The sequence below is a fragment of the Pelophylax lessonae genome (genome assembly GCF_965119305.1).
Source record: "Pelophylax lessonae genome assembly, chromosome: 4".
In the NCBI taxonomy this organism is placed as follows: Eukaryota; Metazoa; Chordata; class Amphibia; order Anura; family Ranidae; genus Pelophylax; species Pelophylax lessonae.
In genome coordinates this window covers 576,988,212-577,007,560 of record NC_138771.1, presented here as the reverse complement: position 1 = coordinate 577,007,560, position 19,349 = coordinate 576,988,212, and the positions used below count along the sequence as shown (strand labels likewise).

At 42.8% G+C, this 19,349-nt stretch overlaps 1 protein-coding gene across 4 annotated transcripts in view; it reads left to right on the top strand.

Moving 5' to 3' along the window:
• The window catches only part of LOC309553276 (protein Wiz-like), a 178,058-nt gene that overhangs the window by 111,835 nt on the left and 46,874 nt on the right, over nucleotides 1–19,349 (top strand). For 3 of the 4 annotated variants that reach the window (XM_082254279.1, XM_082254281.1, XM_082254278.1), the window contains 3 exons: nucleotides 11,272–11,400; nucleotides 14,509–14,772; nucleotides 15,092–15,856. In XM_082254279.1, coding sequence (XP_082110405.1) covers nucleotides 11,272–11,400; nucleotides 14,509–14,772; nucleotides 15,092–15,856 — 1,158 coding nt within the window. The remainder of the gene's footprint in view (nucleotides 1–11,271; nucleotides 11,401–14,508; nucleotides 14,773–15,091; nucleotides 15,857–19,349) is intronic. The other variant, XM_082254280.1, reaches the window with a different exon arrangement.

Genomic DNA, 19,349 nt, shown 5'->3' with positions numbered 1-19,349 from the left:
GGTTCCTTCCTTTGGTAAGGTTCCTTTCTTTGATGCGGAGACTGCGTTGCCTTTTCGGCGCGGATGCGTTTCCCACCCCTCATGTTTGCACTGCTTTGGGACGTCCCCATATGTGATGAATATGAAGAGGCGGCGACTGTCGGAGGACGTAAGAGAAAACTGAATTTTTGTAAAATCTTACCTGTAAAATTCCTTTCTCTGAGTCCTCCGACAGTCGCCGCCCCCGCCCCTCTTTTGGGGTTTGGTTGTATACTCTACTGCTATTCCACTAAAACTGAGATATGGTTGCAGGAAGTAGGAGGGTATTGACTGAGGGGACCACCCCTTGAGGGTGGGATATGTTAAAAGCTTTAATGTTAACATATTCTGTTGCCTAGCTACTCCTTCGGAGCAAAGTCTAATACCCATATGTGACGAATATGAAGAGGCGGCGACTGTCGGAGGACTCAGAGAAAGGAATTTTACAGGTAAGATTTTACAAAAATTCCGTTTTTCCCAGCACACTTAGCAGCTAGCCAGTGGCAGAAGAAAAGTTTTTATTTTCGTTTGTACATTTGCAAATATATTTTGAAGCTGCACTGCCTCGTTTTCAAATGTGGTCCTAAGCCCCGGTTCACACTAGGGCGACCTGTGAGGCGACCTGGTCACCTCACAGGTCGCCGCAGGTCGCCTCCCATAGGAAAGCTGCGGACCCGTTCTAATAGGAGCGACACAAGTCGCTCCGACCTAGAAAAAGGGTCCGGAGCTTCTTTGGGGCGACCAGGAGGCGACCGCCATAGACTTCAATGTTATGAAGTCCGTGGCGGCCGCTCCGAGGTCGCGGCGCGCTGCTCGCACCGCGATCTCGGAGGTCGCCCCTGAAAGTAGCGTCGCTCCTATCTGAACCGGCGCGAACTCTAATATCTGAGGGTCTCCATGTTGGAAGATATATAGCAATTGATGAATTAAGGGCAGGTACTCCTGGGGGCAGCCCATTCCTTCTTAAAGGTGTGGGGACACACCAGAAGCACAGCAAAGCACGAAGGCAGCTAAAGGTGTATACACACTTTTAGCAGAACAGGAGTGCGGGTCAGTTAAACTAATCTAAGATCCCACAATCATTTTTTAAAGGATTCTGCCTGTATAAAAATAACTGAGCTGATTTTTTTTTTTTTAAGGTGCAGACTCCAGGGATGCTGTCCTTATCCTTCATTCACTGCTTATTGAGTTACTAAACTGGTACAAGCATGCCGTCATACAGAAGCATTTATACTCCATATGCATTCTCACATCAAGTTGGCAATGTCAACTCCCATATATCTCTTTTGAGACATGCAAACAAATTCATGCCTTACAATGTGCCAAGGCTTACCCTTCTTTCTTGGGAGCCCAGGACATCCAAAATTTGAATCAAGATGGATAGCTGTGAGAGCTCTTCCCTGTAAAGTATAAACCTGGAGACGCTCCGCTCTGAGCACTTGTGATTTAGAGCTGTCGAAACCTGGCTGCTTTGTCCAGGGAAACAGCAGATCAAGCACTATTTGTTCTTGATCTGCCTAGAGTACATAGAAGATACAGTCATGAAAAAAATTAAGTACACCCCATAGAGGTTGTTTATTCAACAAAAAATATTAATAGATTCAGCGATGTTATCTGGAAAAAGTAAGTATGCCTTTGGCCTTAGATTTGGGTATGTTTTGTAGGCATTTTGCATGACTGCCCACCAGGCTATGACATCGGGGAAGTACAGTACATGTGAGTTAGAGATCTTAAATTGTATAGAGTATAAGCTCCTTGATGACAGGGACTAATGTGAATGTTTAATAAATATGTAAAGCACTGCCTAAATTGACAACGCTATACAAGTATCTGTAGTAACTAACTTGGTGGAATTTTTAACCAGTCTTTCATGCAAAACACCTGTAGTTGCAAGATGATTGTCAGTTTCCTTACAGGAACTAATATAAAAAAAAACCGAACAGCGCAAAATAATTCTATAATAAACAATACAGCAGCCAAGCACTCAGGGTCAAATTATCAAGTCCCAAATAAAGTCTATAATGAAAACTTAGTGCAGTGCATGAAAACATACAATACGACTATGAAAAGTAAACAGAATGATGGAAAAGGACACACAGTGATCCCAAATGAGTAATGAGCTGTGCTGGTATATGAACAACTTGTTGGTGACACCGTGTCAGGGGGACCTCCACCACAGGTAACAATAACCGCTTACCTCATGAGAATACCCCTAAATTAACTGATGGGTCAGCCACACTTTCCCCTCCGGAGCAATCAATGCAAGAATGCAGTATTCTCTAACACACCAAGATACTAGGAGTTCGGATATAGGCATTGATGAACGGGACAAACTGTCTCCTGCCGAGTATCAATCCAAGACTCTCCAATGTGTTGGCATATGAAAAAGTAAATACATATATAGTGCTCTCTGTTATAAAACTTTTAATTTATTGAATAAAATATACATCTACAAAGCAGGCACCCAGTGCTCAGTATGAATCACATCTAACTGTAACCAGAGTCCGCAATAGTGTGTACACAGCACATAGATGGATGACTGCGGCAGCCATCATAAAGCTCCTCCCCTTCCTCCAAATGTGTTACGTCCCGTGGGCGGGACTTCAGCGGAAACGGACAATTACGACATCCGCTTGATCTAGACCTAATTACAAACTTCACAGGTAAGACATCAGTCATCTCTATAGCAACTACAGACACTCCGCGTCCAGCCTGGAAGTACCCAATGCTGCATATTACGAATAGAGATGCTGAAACACCTACTCACTAAAAAAATTATACAATTGGACACCCCAATCAATTGACAGAGGATAATCAGCCATAATTTGTGAGTGGCTAACTGACACTAAAATGACAATACTATTAACCTCCAGGGTTAAACCATTGTACACATGCCCAGTGCATATATCTTGAGGGGAACATCCCCAATAAAAATATATATAATATAAACTTAATAACGCTGGAAGTATACATATATGAAAAACACATATGTAATAAACAACCAACAAGAGAGGGGAGAGGGACAAATATGTCATGCATCTGCGGTCATCCTTTAAAATAACAAATAAAATAAATTAAAATTGTTAAAGATCAGAAATAAAACAATTAAGATCAAATTCCACATTCAAGCCTGTAGGGACAGAGACCTTTGTTTCATAAATCCAATATGATTCACGACAGCTTAATTGCCTGATGAAATTACCCCCTCTCCAATGTTTTTTTACTCTTTCTATCCCCCAAAACTTTAATCCCAGAGGATCTTTACCACGACCCATCATAAAATGTTGAGAAACATTATGCGTTCTAAGTCCTTTCTTGATATTGTTCACGTTCCCCCAGGCGAATGTGCAGGGGTCTCGAGGTCCTACCTATTGGAGGCCACATCCGCATTTGAGCATATATATTACTCCTGAGGTGGAACATGTGATCAAATCATGAATTTTATATTGTTTGTTAGTAGCCAGAGCCACAAATTCTTTAGTTTGCGCAATAAAATCTGTCTCTGAGCTACAGTTATGCCGCAGCCGAATGAACTGCCCCCTGGGAATATTACAAAGCCACGAATGATGGTGGCAACTGTCCAGGGGGATACACGATCCAGGGGGTTTAAAACAGTTGCAGGTCTTGAATCGGCCTTCTTCCTTAGAAATTTCTAAGTCCAGAAAGACTATTCGTTTGTGCTAATAGTCCAAGTAAGGACAATATTTCTAGTATTGGCATTCAGTTTAGATATGAATGTCTCCAAACCTTGCATGTCTCCCTCCCAGACCATAATCAAATCATCGATATACCTTCTGTAGCATATTGGCTCAGGACGACGATGTTTAAAAACTGCTTCCTCCTCCCAGTGGGCCATACATAGATTGGCCACTCTGGGGGCAAAACGGGCTTCCATCGCAACCCCTCTGATTTGTAAGAAAAACTCCATCATACCAAAAATATTTCTTGGCCAGGCAGAAACTTAACTCAAAAGGAAGCGCTGATGCTTCCTCGAGAGATCAGAGGAAGAGAGGGCCCACTTCACAGATGTTAAAGCTTCTTCATGTCCATTAATATTGTAAAGAGAGCAGATATTTGCTATAATCAGGATACTAGATGGAGAACACCGTAAAGATTCGAGGATCTGAATGATGTGCTTCGTATCCCTCAAAAAAGCATCTGTTTTGGTCACCAAGGGCTGAAGAAAAATGTCACGCCCATGGGACGTAACGCGTACGAAGGAAAGGGAAGGAGCTTTATGACGGCACCCGCGGTCATCCATCTATGTGCTGTGTATACACTATTGCAGACTCTGGTTACAGTCAGATGTGATTCATACCGAGCACTGGGTCACAGTGCCTGCTTTGTAATATCTTTTATTCAATAAATGAGAAGTTTTTTAGCAGAGAGCACTATATATGTGTTTACTTTTTAATATGCCAATATGTTGGGGAGTCTCAGATCGGTAGGAGACAGTTTGTCCCGTTTATCATTGCCTATATCCGGATTCCTAGTATCTTGGCGTGTGTGAGAGAATCCTGCATTCTTGCATTGATTACTCCGCAAGTTGATACCATCTGTTGCAAGAGTTAACTTCATATCCTGCAATAAAATTTGGAGTTTTGGAGACGTCTTAGACTGAACATTAGGATTAAATGTTCAGTTCTTGAGTTAAGGTAGTTAAAGTAGTGTATCTGGATCGATACAGCCTCAGTTAAACCTTGGAAGCCATACTCAGACCACATGTGATGGTTTGTTATGGAAAGTTGCTTTAAGCACTAGGTCCTGCATGGGGCGCTCACCTTGGCATTTGGTGCAATGCACAGAGTTAGCCACAGGGTGCTTTACAGGTCCAGGGCCACAGTCCATCACAATAGAATCCAGTTCCTGAGGACCCCTTTGGGGGTATGTCCACCATGACGGATGAAGACTGGACTTTACTTACAGTCCAGCCTCATGAACAGGTAAGACAGGTCACCAGTGTATTTGACCATTGCTCTGTAAATCGGGGCTGTGTTTGGAATGTATTCACATTGAAGTGTAAACTTTTCAAACTAGGCACTAAATTAAACCACTCACAGATCAGTCTCAGGTGGGTGACCAGGTGTTACAGGCGTCCACAGGTCACAAACTTAATGCCACTTCCACATTGGGTCCTTATAAGATACTCTGGCCCTTTTGCGATGAGGATTCATTGCAGGGTGGTCTGCACCTGGGTTACCATATACTCCTACTGGACCCACTTACCCTATCTTTCTCTACTTCGTGAGAACCCCATCGGAATTCCCTCACTTGTAGCTATGGTAGAGACCAGGAGAAAGGGAGCCAACTCTAAACAGCAGTGGAATATTCACTCTGCGAAGGCCTGCAGAACACTCCACAGAGTGACGATGTGTCCCCTGCATTGAAACAGGAACTGGTCTTAACACCTGTCTCAGCATTTGATTCTGCCTCTTTCAGGCACGCAACAAGCAGCCTGCTTGACAAAAGCAATCTTTTCTGCATCTATGCCACAGTTTCTCTGGCAGATTATGGCCTTAGTTCAGCAATCCTTGTCCAGCACTCAAAAAACACCCCGCCTTTTCTATGCCCGTTTCTCAACTTGAGTCTGACCCTGATATACTGGACCTTGATGATGCTGAGTCATTGAGGAATGAAGAGGATGTAGAAGCAGTGTTGGAAGAAGCTGCAGAAGACTTCTCCCCCCCCCCCCCCTTCCACCCTCCTCACACTGTCACTACATTGAAGAGCGAGCTTCCTGCAGTATGCCTATTAATGTTTAAAAGCCCCTTTGGCTCAGTATACAAAAGCCTTGCTATTGTACAGCTGGACGCTCCTCCGCCTTACCATGCCCTTTTGGGCTTAAAGAGGCCTACTAAGCCTTGCAAAACTTTTCTTATTCATGAACAGATAGTATGTGCAGTCTATGACCACTAGGTCACTTAAGGATTTTCTCTCCACCAAAGATCTTTTATGAACACTGTCCAGTTGAAAAAGAGTTTACAACAAAGTGGGCTATTGCTGTGGTTGACCGTCCTGTTTCTGCCCTAAATAAATATCCCACTGTACCCGTTGAATATGTTCCATCTTTTCAAGAGTCTGTGGATAGAAATTTTGAGATTCTCCTAAAAGCTCTCTTTACCCTTCCAGGCCCAGCCCTGCAACCAGATCTTGCTGCTATTTCAATACTGACCAAAGGTAGTTAGATTTGCAAAGGGTCCTGAGCCACCTCTTGTCTCAGAGAGTCATTGTACCAATACCACCTCCGAACAGGTTCAAGGGATGGATTCTCCTCAAACCTTTTCCCGGTACCAAAACCCAACAGAGGTATCCATCCTATCTTGGACTTAAAAATCCCTCTATAAATTCCTTCGTATTCCAAAAATGTATACCGAATCAGCAAGGTCAGTAATACCCTCTCTGAGATAGAACACATGACATCTGTGGACATCAAAGATTTGCATGTTTCCATTTACCCACCACATTAGCGATTGCTTTACAGTGACAGATGAGCACTTCCAGTTTGTCCTATTGCCTTTCGGACTGTCCTCTGCTCCCAGGGTGTTCACAAAGATGTTAGCACCCTTTGTTGCTCTTCTTAGAACTTAGGGTGTCTAAGTGACAGGCTGTCTGATAGACCTTCTCCTGAGGGATGTATCCACCTCGCAACTATTGGCGAATGTCCAAAAAACAGATCAACTGCTTCAGGCCACCGGTTTGGTGATCAGCTTAAAAAATCTGCTCTCCAACCTTCCATGTGCATAGAGGATCTGTGTCTTAATTCTAGCTACGTCTCAAGCAAAAGTCTGTCTTCCATCAAAGAAAATTCTTGCTCCAATAGCTCATGCTTGACAACTGGGATCCAAAAGAAATTCCTCACTGGACTATTGGTTGATCCTTCAAGGCAGTATACTTTGCCCAATACAGTACAAGAACTACTCAAGTTCACATTCTATCTGCATAGAAAAAGCAGGCTTCTGCCTTAAATCTACCCATGCATCTATTCCCCCCAAACATGAAATTCCTTGTCTTGGTGAATTACCACTTCAGACAAGGACAATGGGAAAATCATTCCTCCTCTACAATTGGAAGGTTCTTGCAACAGAATTAGGTTTATCAGGCTGGGGGGGGAGATAGTTTAAGAGAGTCAAGGAACATGGTCAAGGGAGTAGGCCAAACCCCCCATCAACATTGTGGAGCTCAGAGCTGATTAGGCTGTCCCTCAAGCACTGGACCTCCATTCTGAAAGATCACCCAAATTGGGTGCAGTCAGATGATGCCACTACAGTGGCAAATGTCAACCATCAAGGGCGGTTGAGGAGCCTGGCTGCCTTGAAAGAAACAACCCAGATTCTCTTGTGGACAGAAACTTACTATCCAGCAATTTTCTGCAATCCATATCCCAGGAGTGGACAAATGGCAGGTGTATAATCTCAGCTGCCACTGCCTATACTAAGGGTAATGGTCTTTCCATCCAGATTTGTTCAGTCTGATAAGTAAAAAATGGGGGACTGTGGACATCCTAGCCACCAGATACAACAATAAGTTATCCCTGTTTATAACCAGACTTAAGGATCCTCCAGCTCAGGCCATGGATGCTTTAGTTATCCTCTGGTCTCTGTTCAGGCTATTATATGGCTTCACTCCTCTGAGCAATCTACGTAGCCTACTCCACAAAATAGAATGAGAGAGGAAGACAGTGATTCTTCTGGCACCAAACTGGCCCAGAAGAACCTGGTACACAGACATATTCAGACTTTCCTTCAGTAGACCCATGGCCTTTTCCCAACAGACCGCATCTGCTCTCTCAAGGCTCCCTATTTCACTCTGCTTCGCAGTCTCTGGTTTTAACTGCATGGCTGTTGAAACACAGGTCCTAAAAAATAGAGGGATTTCTGAGTCTTTGATTCCTACCTTGCTGAAGGCAAGAAAAGCTACATTTGAGGAGATTTATTATCATACCTGGAAATCTTACTTCGCCTGGTGTGTGCGCAGTCAATTTCCCTTACACTTGGAAGGCGTGCTAGGCTAGGATATTTAATCCCAGGAAGTTCTCAATGGGACTTATCCTGTTTTTCTCCAGCTGAACCTGGATAAGCTATACTTGCCTTTCTGGCAGCTCATTTATTAAAACTCTGTGAATATACTGCTCCCCAACAGCTGACAAGTATAAAACTAACTAGCAAGATGGGACAAAACACCCTTTGTTCCCCACAATGTACAATGTCACCTTACACTGGCTCATGTGTCCTGTAGTTATTTATCAGCCAGTCGGAAGAACCACTGCATGCAGCAGGGGGTAGAAGGTATTCAAAAACCCGAAGGTGTTGAATATCTGCAGCGGCTGGAAAGTTGAATTTTTGGCGAATTTCAAGAGATGGGCCCCCAGAAGGATCACTTTGACATGCGTGGGGATACTTACATGCATTGTGAAAACAGAATTTACATACGTGGGGTGCCTGGCGTAAGTATTTGTGTAAAATATGCACACTTATAGGGCATATATAAACGCTGGTTGCGCAACACATGTTGGGTCCTGGTGCTGCATTTTTAGAAAGGTGAGGTTAAAATCTTCAAATCTTCCGCAGGACCTTTCTCAGAATACCCAAGACATCCTAAAAAATGTATTGTTCCTTCAGTAATTCAAAAGGCGCACACATAAACATAAAGTGAAACCAATATCAAAAAGTAAAAAAATGAACATAACATGAAAGTAACATGATCTCTGAATGGGGGAAGAATTCTATACTGTATAGAGATCATGTTACTTTCAGTATAAACCATTGCAGTTTTTTTTCTCAATGGATGAGAATATGCTTTACAAAAATTGGGACTTTTATTGTGTTCCTCTGCACTAAAGTTCATTTCAGTGTATTGTTTTTTTTTTACTAAAAATATTGATAAGATCAACATTTTCCATGTACTAAACTGTTCAGTTGAAGCTGAATTGTAAATTCCAGAAGGAATTTCTTTACTTTTTACTGCCCTGCTGTTAGTCAATAACATTTTCTTTACTTTTGTGGCATTTATAAATTTTCCTACTGTTTTAGAGTTTTTTTTTAAATTGAAGATGGTTCCATTTGGATTTTTTTCTGAATAAATGCGATTTTATTGTAGTTAAAATAAGTATCTTAATAATTCCACTTTTAAGCCTCATGCACACTCTACGTTTTTACAGCTGCTTTCTTTGGCGTCACACATTTTTTTCTGCAGCCAGTAAACTCCCCAGCATGTTATCCTAGGTGTCCATGCATATACAGTATAGGCTGTTATCAGTTTTTGGCAGGGGCGTTTTCTGGCTGGAAAAACCCCATAGAACTAGTGGGTTTAAGAGGCGTTTTTCAGCTGTAAAAACGCTCTAACTCTGATAAAATCTTAAAAACGCAGCTATTCGACGTTTATCAATGTTTTTGAGCCATACGCTTTTGTGGGAGTATAGTTTTGCTAAAAGAAAAACGCTACAGCTAAAAAAAAGCTGAAAAATGCTATTGCAAAAAAGCTGAAAAACTCCTTCTACAGCTACAGCTTTCTACTGACGTTTTGATAACATCCAGTGTGCATGAGACCTTAGTTTTTGTTGGTTTCCTGCTTCAGACACAGCACTCTTTAAACCTCATCGGTCTTACATTTCCTTCACTTACAAAGAGTATCAGATTCCTTGTCCTGCTGGCAATCATATAAATGTACCATCCTGAAGAGCTTTCAACAGGATATGCAGGTCATGCCTGTTGAGTGACTACTTCATGCATGGCCTCTTCTTATATCTGATAAGAACGAAGAGCTGGATAAAAGTTTGCTAACTTTCCAGTATCAGTTTATGTTGAAGGAGTTCTGTTTTTAACAAAAACTTATTACCCCACCCTACCTAGCCCCCATAACCTAGAGACCCTTCCCCACCATCCAGATGTTTACTTGCCTCTCCATGACAGCTGCAACCTTCTTTGCCAAAAATCTCCCATGCTGCCTGCACTCTCTCTGTACAGAAACAGTTGCAGAGGAGGGAAAATCGCTCTCAGAGAAAGCTAAACAAGCATCTGGGTAGGGGCATCTATATTTAAAAAGAATAGCGCAACCATGCAAAAGAAATGACTATCAAATATGGAGACAATCCATAAATAAAAATGGTGATTTAGTTCCACCATATGGCCATATCGTGCTCAAGCCCACCACTGCGTCAAAGTACCCCATTATCGGTGGGTCCTACACTATCCATAAAAAAGGGGGGAATCCAGCCTTTCTTGCCCTTGGAGACAACACTCCTTGCTGGGAAGGTGTGCTAATGCACTGCAGGGGACTCCTCCTATATCTACTTGATAGAGGACACCAATAGAGTACAGGTGTGTGCGGGGGATGGGATGCTCAACCTCATAAGTCTGGTCAGACCGAATACATAATAAACAAGCAAAAAATTGGGGGGCATCTAGTTTAGGTTAGGTTAGGCTATCCATACATGGATCAAAATGCGATCCATGTATGGGCAGGGAGGTTGTACAGAAGTCAATCTACCGATCGATTTCTGTACAACTGCACTGTTGGATTTTCCCCGCTTGATCATCGCCACTGGCTATATCTGACAGTGCTGATTAGTGCATTCTGACAGTGGGGAAGTCTCCCCGCTGTCAGAATACAATAGCTCAGTGCTGATAATTCCTCCATTCACATTGAGTGTGTGGACTGGGGAATCAAGTTTTTTTTTTTTTTCCGTTCAACCCTGCGGGTGAAAGAAAAAAATGGCTTATCTATGGACTGCTTTAGGGGGTTGATCTTGTACTTTGTTAGAAACATTTGTATTTAACTACTTAGAAACGAAGATTGGTAAAAAAAAAATATATATATATATATATATATATATATATATATATATATAACTTCTGTTTCTGTACTCTGTGATGATGTGGGTAAAATAAGGCTGTTGCTGTGAATCTGAATCCTATGTAGTCTGACTAATGGTGAAAAATGTTGGGTGCGGCAACGTTTTTTGCTGTGGTTGATATAAAGTCTTTGTGTGAATGGAGTCGGGGAAAATAGACTTTAAATTTTCATTCATATCATCAGGGAATTTGGACTACAGGACTTTAAAGACAATAGACATCATGCTTTTTTGTTGATACGTTTCATTAAGCATGCGCAGCAAGAATTGTGGGAAGCCAATCGCTAACCGCCTCCCTACCCTGTCAGTATTGACCTCTTCCAAGGTGTCTTTGCATGCTTCCTGGGTTTGGGACATTAAGCCTTATTCTGGTGCTTTCATTGACTTGGCTGATTTCCTTGCAGTGCTGCCTTCAGATGAAGATGATGGGCCACTAATAGATTTGGGTCGGGCACAAGGCTCTAAGCCTGAGCAAAACCCAGCGGAGAAAGTGGTGTCAAATCAGACTGCCAGCAAAGCAGAAGATTCTAAAGGTAATGTTATACCTTGTGCCTGTGTGATAGACAAAAGCCAACCATGTTTTTTAGAGTTAGAAATAACTCATTATAAGGCTCGGTTCACACCTATGCAATTTTTAATGCTTTTTGCAGAAATGCACTACAGTCCATTTAACATGGTTTCCTATGGGACACATTCAAATCTATGCTTTTTTTTTTTTTAAGCCGCTGCATTTTGGAAAGGGTCAGGGACTTTGGCTCAATAGACTTCAATGAAGAAGCTGCAGAAACGCATGTAGTGCATTTTGCCGTAATCTGCGTTTTGCTTTTATTAATTCACCCAACAACAAATTGGTAAAAAAAAAAAAGCAAAACACATCAAAAAATGAGCAAAAGATGCATAAAAACGTGTACGCAAAATGCACTGCAGGAAAGCATTAAAAGCAAACTGAATAGATATTAACCAAGCCTTATGGAAATTGTTTTTTTTTTCTATTGGAAATTTTGTTTTAATAAAGATTTTTAAATGGGGTACGAAACATAGCCTTTGGGGCATTCCCCAGCTAGCAAGTACCAAACTAAACAATGCACATCTAACTATTACAGTGTTTAAATATGTCCTGCTGAGATTGACTCAAAGGGTTCATGTATCTCAGGGAGATTCCTCTCCTTCTCGCACAACAGGACAGTCTACCAGGATAACATACCAAAGCTAGTATATCGTGAGTCATCTCTAAGGATGATCCCCTGTCAGCATCAAATATACTAGGCAATGCCAGGGGTGGGCAGAATCAATCCACAAACCCCTGTTCATCCACTGTAGACTCTGAGTCAGTTCACAAGCTCCAGATCTTTTTAAATTTTTTGGGGCAACCCCAAGATATATAGGTAGCTTTATAGAGGGGCACTACTAAGTTGACCAAATGTTTCCAAAATGACAAGGTAGGGGTCCTATCTGACTTCTACTTAAGCATGATCGCTTTCCTTGCATAAAATAGTAAAAGGCCCAGTAGGGTGTGCATCTCCCTGGCAAAAGCTAAAGAGTCAACCAACCCCAGGAGACAAACGTTGGTTTTTACAGGGACAGGTATAGTGGTCAAAGTGGATATAAATTGGGTCACTTCCTGCCAGCAAATATGGATACGTGGATATTCACATAAGATATGGGTAAAACCTGCAGGATCACTAGAGCATCTCCAACAGCAAGAGGTAGAGCTGGGGTGGATTTTTTAAAATTGGATCAGGCTTTTTGTTGATATCAATAGTTGAAATGGATAGTCGCATAGATCCTCCCAGTCCTCACTGTCCAACTTCTGCTCCCCCTCACACCACACATTACGCAAGATGTCCAAACCCACATGAATAAAGGGCAACAATGTCTTCTAAATCACGGATAACAGCTTTTTTATGCAACAGATGCCAAACTTCCATAGCCCCCAGGTCTTCCATTAAGAAAGAGCCAAAATGTTTTCGACACTGTGTGGCAATAGTGAAGTCTCTTTTGACCTTTGTGCTGCTGTCTCCAGGAACCTTGGTACTGACATGATGCTTGGTCACAGACATGGGTCAAAAGGTGTAAGGGCAGTGGTGATTAGTTTGCCTCCAGGGGGAAGTTTGCTCTTGATCTTTAAATAATAGTTGTACCTTCTATCTAGGTTGAATGTTTAAATTGGTGCAAATCATCCCTTGATATCCATCATGGTGAAATTAACAGAACTCTGTTAATTTTTTTTCTTGTTTTCCATTGTTCTGTGGTAAGAACTGATCACAGTCATGGAAAAAAGTATGTTTCATGAGAAAGACTTGCATCTATTAGGGAGAAGATATAGTCAAAATGAGAGACTTGCATATTGATCTAGAAAATATACTATCATGAATGTGTCCTACATGGATATTTACTTTAGTCGACTTCTGCTTTAAAAACAAATTACCTACAGAGTAAGATCTTCTGTTGGGCTTTTGTTGCTGTCTCCCAGGATTTCCCCTAACTTACTGCTGGCTGATTCTACCTAGGATAGGAAATTAGAAAAAAAATGACACATGCAGCCATTAAAATGTTTTTTTTTTTTTGGTACACTAGGGACGGGCTAGAACTTCTGTTGGGTTTTTGTTGCCATTTGTGATTCTATGGGGATATTTCCCTTCCCTAATTGATGTCCACATGGGACAGGGTGAATTTAGGTCAAAGACACCGCATTTAAAAAAAAAAAAAAACTGCTACAGTGACTGATATCCTTCCCTACTTTATCCAAAAAAATTTGAGTAGACATATCCTTGGATGTGAAACTTCAGCACAAACATTTTTTTCCTGGTTTTACACATGTAAGAGTTAGGCAGCCCATACACTGAACAAAATTTCGCCTGGTTCCTGTTGGAGGAATATATTCGATTTCTTTTGTTAAGCTTGAAGGTTGAATGAAAAAAAATATAAGTCTATGGCCAGCTTTAACCTGGCCATACATGGATCGAAATGCATCCGGGTCAGCAGGGACAGGCCATATTTCGGTCCATGTATGGGCAGGCTGATTGTTCCAAGTTTCACCCATGGTGTCTTCATTGGATACATTTTCTCCCTGTCCTGAAGATACCAGGGGAAGAGTGCCTCCATTCAGATGTTTCTCTCTTCTTCTGGTGTATACTATAAAATTTTAGAATTACTTTTTGGACAGACAACAATAGTATTGTGACAATAATAGAGAGTAAAAATAAGAGTTTGTAAACATTTTTGGTTGGATCTCTGCTCTAAAGGCTGGTTGTGCTTTTCCACATCATCACAACTCTAACCTGTTTTCCATGTAAGTTTTATTTATGGCAGAAATTTCTAGAACCATGCCTGGTAAATAGACCTTTAGATTGAGACTGGAAACACAACTTTCTGTTTCGTTGCATTTTTTTTCTCAGATGCGTTTTCCATTGACATCAATGCACAGGGCATCAAAACATTAGCGTTGCCTTTAAAATATATTACAGTGCACAGTGTCATGCAATTTATTGTGGTTTCATTGAAATCAGTGGAAAGTGTATTGACCAAAAATGCAATAGTGTGTGTTCCATTATAAATGCAATCATGAAAGCTACTTAGCCCTAAAGTGATAATACTTATGTTAAATTGGTAATTCATTTTGTGGTTGATACTCCTGCCAGGCCAAGGTTCCCTTACATGTGAGATGTGTGGAGCATGCTTTGAGACACGGAAGGGCTTGTCCAGCCACTCACGCTCCCATCTGCGGCAACTTGGGATTCCAGGGTCAGAAACCATTGGTGCTGCCATTCTTATGCTGAAAGAGATAGTCAAGAAGGGCAAGCTTCCGAAAGATGAGAGCTCACTGGGGGCCAAGAAGGCGGGCAGTCCCCAGCAAGAATCCTCCAAAGCCCAGTGGGGGGAGGAGGACGGGCCTTTGAATCTGAGTGAGTGGAGCTGGAAGGCCACTAGTGCCATGGGTGGGCCTAGCAGGGCTATGTAGCAATGTTGGGGGGTAGAGGGAGGCATCTGCTGTAATATTCAGACTGTCTTACTCTTTCCTTTCTCTTCTCTTTGTCTTTGTCTCCACATCCTCCCCTCACCTGTCTCTGTCTCCTCATTTTTACCATTTCTACTTCTTTCTTCATTACCACCTTTTATAATATGGGTTTAATTTTATATCCTTTATATTTTTTTCATCATGTTATTTTTCATCATTTCATTTCATTCCCTTTTTGTTTTGTATACCTCCCTTTCATCTTACAGGTGTGGAAGGAGATTCAAGCCTAGAAAATGACTGCCAGTTTTGTGGTGCTTGGTTTGAGACCCGAAAAGGCCTGGCCAGTCATGCTAGGGCTCATTTGCGCCACTTGGGAGTTGCTGATCCAGATGCAAAGGGTTCCCCAATTGCCACGCTAAACGCTTTTATAAAAAGTGAGGATTTCAAGAAGCAAATGTCTGGGCAGAAAGCAGCTGACACTGACCCTCTTGCCAGAGTTCTTGGCGATAGCAATTCCGCTGATACAGTGCGTAACAGTAGCTCAAAGAGCAAAGAAACTGGTACTTTCACCAAGCCAAGAGAAAGCACAAATAAGGCAAGCAGCGATGCCTCTACAAATCTTTCTGAAGGTGGCTTTTGCTCTGTGTCGGCAGAGAGTGGTCTCAAATTAGCGGACAGTATAGGGCCTATAGAAACTTCTGCACATTTCAAATGCCCTAGTGGGTCAGGAAACAGCACACACATCAAAATAGTTGAAGCTGGTGCTCCTCGTGTCCTGTCTCCTGAGGCTGGTGCTTACTCTAAATTAGTTGAAGCTGGCAATTCCCAAGTAAAGCCAGAGGCTGGTCATGGCCATGGTAAGGTGGAACCTAGTAACCAGACAAAGCCTTCCATAGGAGGCCTCACTCACCCTAGACCACCACTTGCTAGCACACCACCTACAAAGAAAATGAAGACGCCTTCTCCATCCTGTAAATCTAACCTGGATCCATACTGGGCTCAGAAAAATGCCTCCACTCCACTCAATCTTTGTGAGTAACTATATAGGGTTTTGAAACATAAGAAATATTTAATATTTTGTTGCATGTTTTTTTTTTTTGTTTTTTTAATAGCAAACTTGAAGATGATCTTTAATTATTCCCCTGATGACACTTTTATGCCCCCGTTCACATAGGGGCGACGCTACTTCGCACCGCGACCTCCGAGGTCGCGGTGCGAGCAGCGCGCCGCGACCTCGGAGCGGCCGCCACGGACTTCATAACATTGAAGTCTATGGCGGTCGCCTCCTGGTCACCCCAAAGAAGCTCCGGACCCTTTTTCTAAGTCGGAGTGACTTGTGTCGCTCCTATTAGAACGGGTCCGCAGCTTCCCTATGGGAGGCGACCTACGGCGACCTGTGAGGCGACCAGGTCGCCACACAGGTCGCCTTAGTGTGAACGGGGGCTTACAGTTTGACTCTTTTGAGCAGCCTTTCTCAACCAGAGCTTTGTGGAACCCTGGAGGGTTTCTCCAGAGGTTGTGAGGGGTTCCTGCAGGAGAGAGCAGTAGTAAATTGATCTTTAGCCTACACTGACCACTAATGTAAGGGGTCACTACAATTTTAATTTCTTTGTTTAAAACTCTATACAACCTACTGATCTTCCTATTTACAATGAGCTGTGGGTATAATTTATTGTGGGTTTTTCTGGAGACCTGAAGGCTAATTCAATGGTTCCCCCATTATAGAAAGCTTGAGAAAGGCTGTTTTAGAGTAAGGTCAGCAACAGGTGCATCAGATGAGGCAAGGAAGGCTACATCACCAGGGGGAAACACATTAATTACATGTGCTGTTCTTTGGATTATCAGGTTTTGAATGTCCTTTTATTATAGCCTACTATGCTAAGTAAAATAAGCAACACGGGATCTTTAGATCTGTTACGTGCCTTCTGCCACTATTTTTATTCAAACACACTGTTTATGATAACCCCCTTTGGCAAAAATTGAGTACGGAGCACTTTTTATTTTACTATGTAGCTTCTGCTTTAGAGAAATTCTATGTAGCTGTCAATTATGTAACTATACTAGTAAAGGTTTACCAACAGCTACACCCATACTGTTTTTTATAATATCAGTTTCTAAGAATTGGGAAGATGTCCTGCTACTTTCAGTGACAACTAAGACAAGAAGGAAAGGAATGGTTGTTACTTGGAAAGATGGACAGCCTTAAACACCAACAGTTTCTGATCCTTCCCCAATTTGATTAAAAAACAAGAAAAAAAAACTTTTTTAGCCAAAACTTAAAAACATTTTTGCTGGAGATTAAAAAAAAAAAAAAAAAGAACAACATAAACTGCCACAGTACCAAGCTCCACATACCTTGCCTTTGTTCCTCCACTTATCCATTTGGCACCCAGGACTTGGAGGAATAGGGGGGATATCTGACTTACTATCCTCCCTTCCATTTGGAATTACTGGATTTGGTAATTGGCCCCTCAGACTTCCCTCAGTCTCACGTGGGGAAAAGACTCCTCAGTTCTGTGTAAAGCTTACACCAGAGTAGCAGGGAGGTGAAAGAAAGGTATGGTTGGTGTGTGTTGATGGTGGGGCCATCTTTAACTTGAGCCTATTGCTTTACCCCAAAATCAAACAGGGAGGTTGGGACAGACAAAGTGAGGAAACACGTGAAAATTGTTAGAAGTCTGTTTTTCGGGTCCCAAGCAAAACGCGTTGCGGCTGCCATTGTGCGCTGATGTCAACATTGTGTTCTATCGTAGAAGCTGATGTGTGAAAAAGTGTGCTCAAAAGAAAATTACCATGTCAATTCTACAGCTCAGGTTGGTTTGAAAACCAAACATGCACTCTGGTGCTTTTGGTTTATGGGAGAATATGCTTTTCATACAAATTGTCATTGGGATTTTCATAGATCTGCTGTGTGTCAAGGAATCTAATGCCAGTTTGAGATCACTCGACCTTAAATTGGAATGCCAAGAGACCGGCTACATGGCAGTTCAGTTTTTATACTTTGTTTTTCTCATACACATAATTATTGATGCCTGAGTATTAATTAGATAGATATACAGTGTATTATATAGAAATCTATATTTCTCATGCGTCCTCTGGCAGTCGCCGCCCGTTCAGTTAGCCTTCACGAGTGGGTAATGCGCCTCTCTGCAGGAGCAGGCTAGGCAGTAAAAGGTTAACAAACAAAAGCCTTTACACATAACACACCTCTAGGGCAACTAGGAGCTGCTCTTCAGTTTTATGCTGCCTAGCGTTAGGAGTAGGCTAGGTCTTCCCTGCTGGGACCTAGTGTCTCAGTTTCTTTATATTTTTTTCTTGAAAAGTGTCTTTTTCTTTGAAAATAGCTTTTTATTTCACTCACTATCGCTAGTTAGTCAGGGAATTCCTGGAGGACTACAAGCGACAGCAGAGCTGGGCCTCGCACTGGATAATAGAGATCCTTATGGGGTCCCAGCCTGCCACCGAGCGTCGCAGGTCATTGGTGCACCCTGGCCTCGCAACGACAGTGCCCCTCTTCGCCGGTATGTCTCAACTCCGGAACGCCCGTAAGTTACTAGCATCCTTCCTGGCTGACTGCACCCTCATTCAGGGTGGGAGGTGTTCCGTATCAGAGTGGTGCCCGCGTTCGCTGGACTGGGGAGTGCTACTACCCCTGGGTCCCAAAAAGGGGGCTTTTATCTGTGGGGGTGTTCTTTGGGCCCACTCTTAGGGGATGGCAGTACATGGTGGCTTCTGTGGTAACCCCCTCCTGGCCGTATGGTACGGCCCCCTTCCTCCCTGCCCCTGCTAGGGGCTGTCTGCGGTGCATACTGCCTTGACTGGGGAGTGTGAGGGCTTAATACATCCCGGTGGTGCGGCCGCCATTTTGGGTGAGGGCAGGCTGTTTGGGTCTCACTGTGTGGGCAGCAGCCATTTTAGCTCATCGTTTTGGCGCAGATCGGGCGCCATTTTCGGTATGGGCACCCGCCTTGTAAGGGCGGCAGCTATTTTGCTGTGCTTCCTCCCATAGACTTTCATCAGGCACCATTTGTTTGTGGCTTAGGGCGTGCATAGGTCTCTATGTGCGTGAGGTCACTTCCTCCTTTCTCTCATTTTCACTGCAGCAGCGTGTGGCAAGTACAGACACTGTGGGGTGATTTTAACTGTTTTCTCGAGCATTTTCCTGTAAAAACTGTTTCTTTTTGTGGCTATTGCTGTTTCTGAAGGGTCTCCACAGGTGGTGCAGTTTACGGTGGGGGTCCGTGGGAACCGCCGTTTTAAAGGGCCAGCGTGCTTAAATTTTTTTATTACTAATATGGAGTCCCAATATGGCAAATTCCCCACAGACCTGGTTGGTGCTTCAGGAACTCCTGAATCCTCTTCCATGGCCTCATTATCTGCTGCTCTTGCGACTGGCTTCCAAAATGGATCTGCTGATGTCTGAACACACTTCTCAAACATGGCCTGTGCCCTCTCAGTCTTTTGACTCAGAGCCTGATTTGGTTGCCACGGACAATGTCTCCCCTGAGGGGTCCTAGTCCTCAC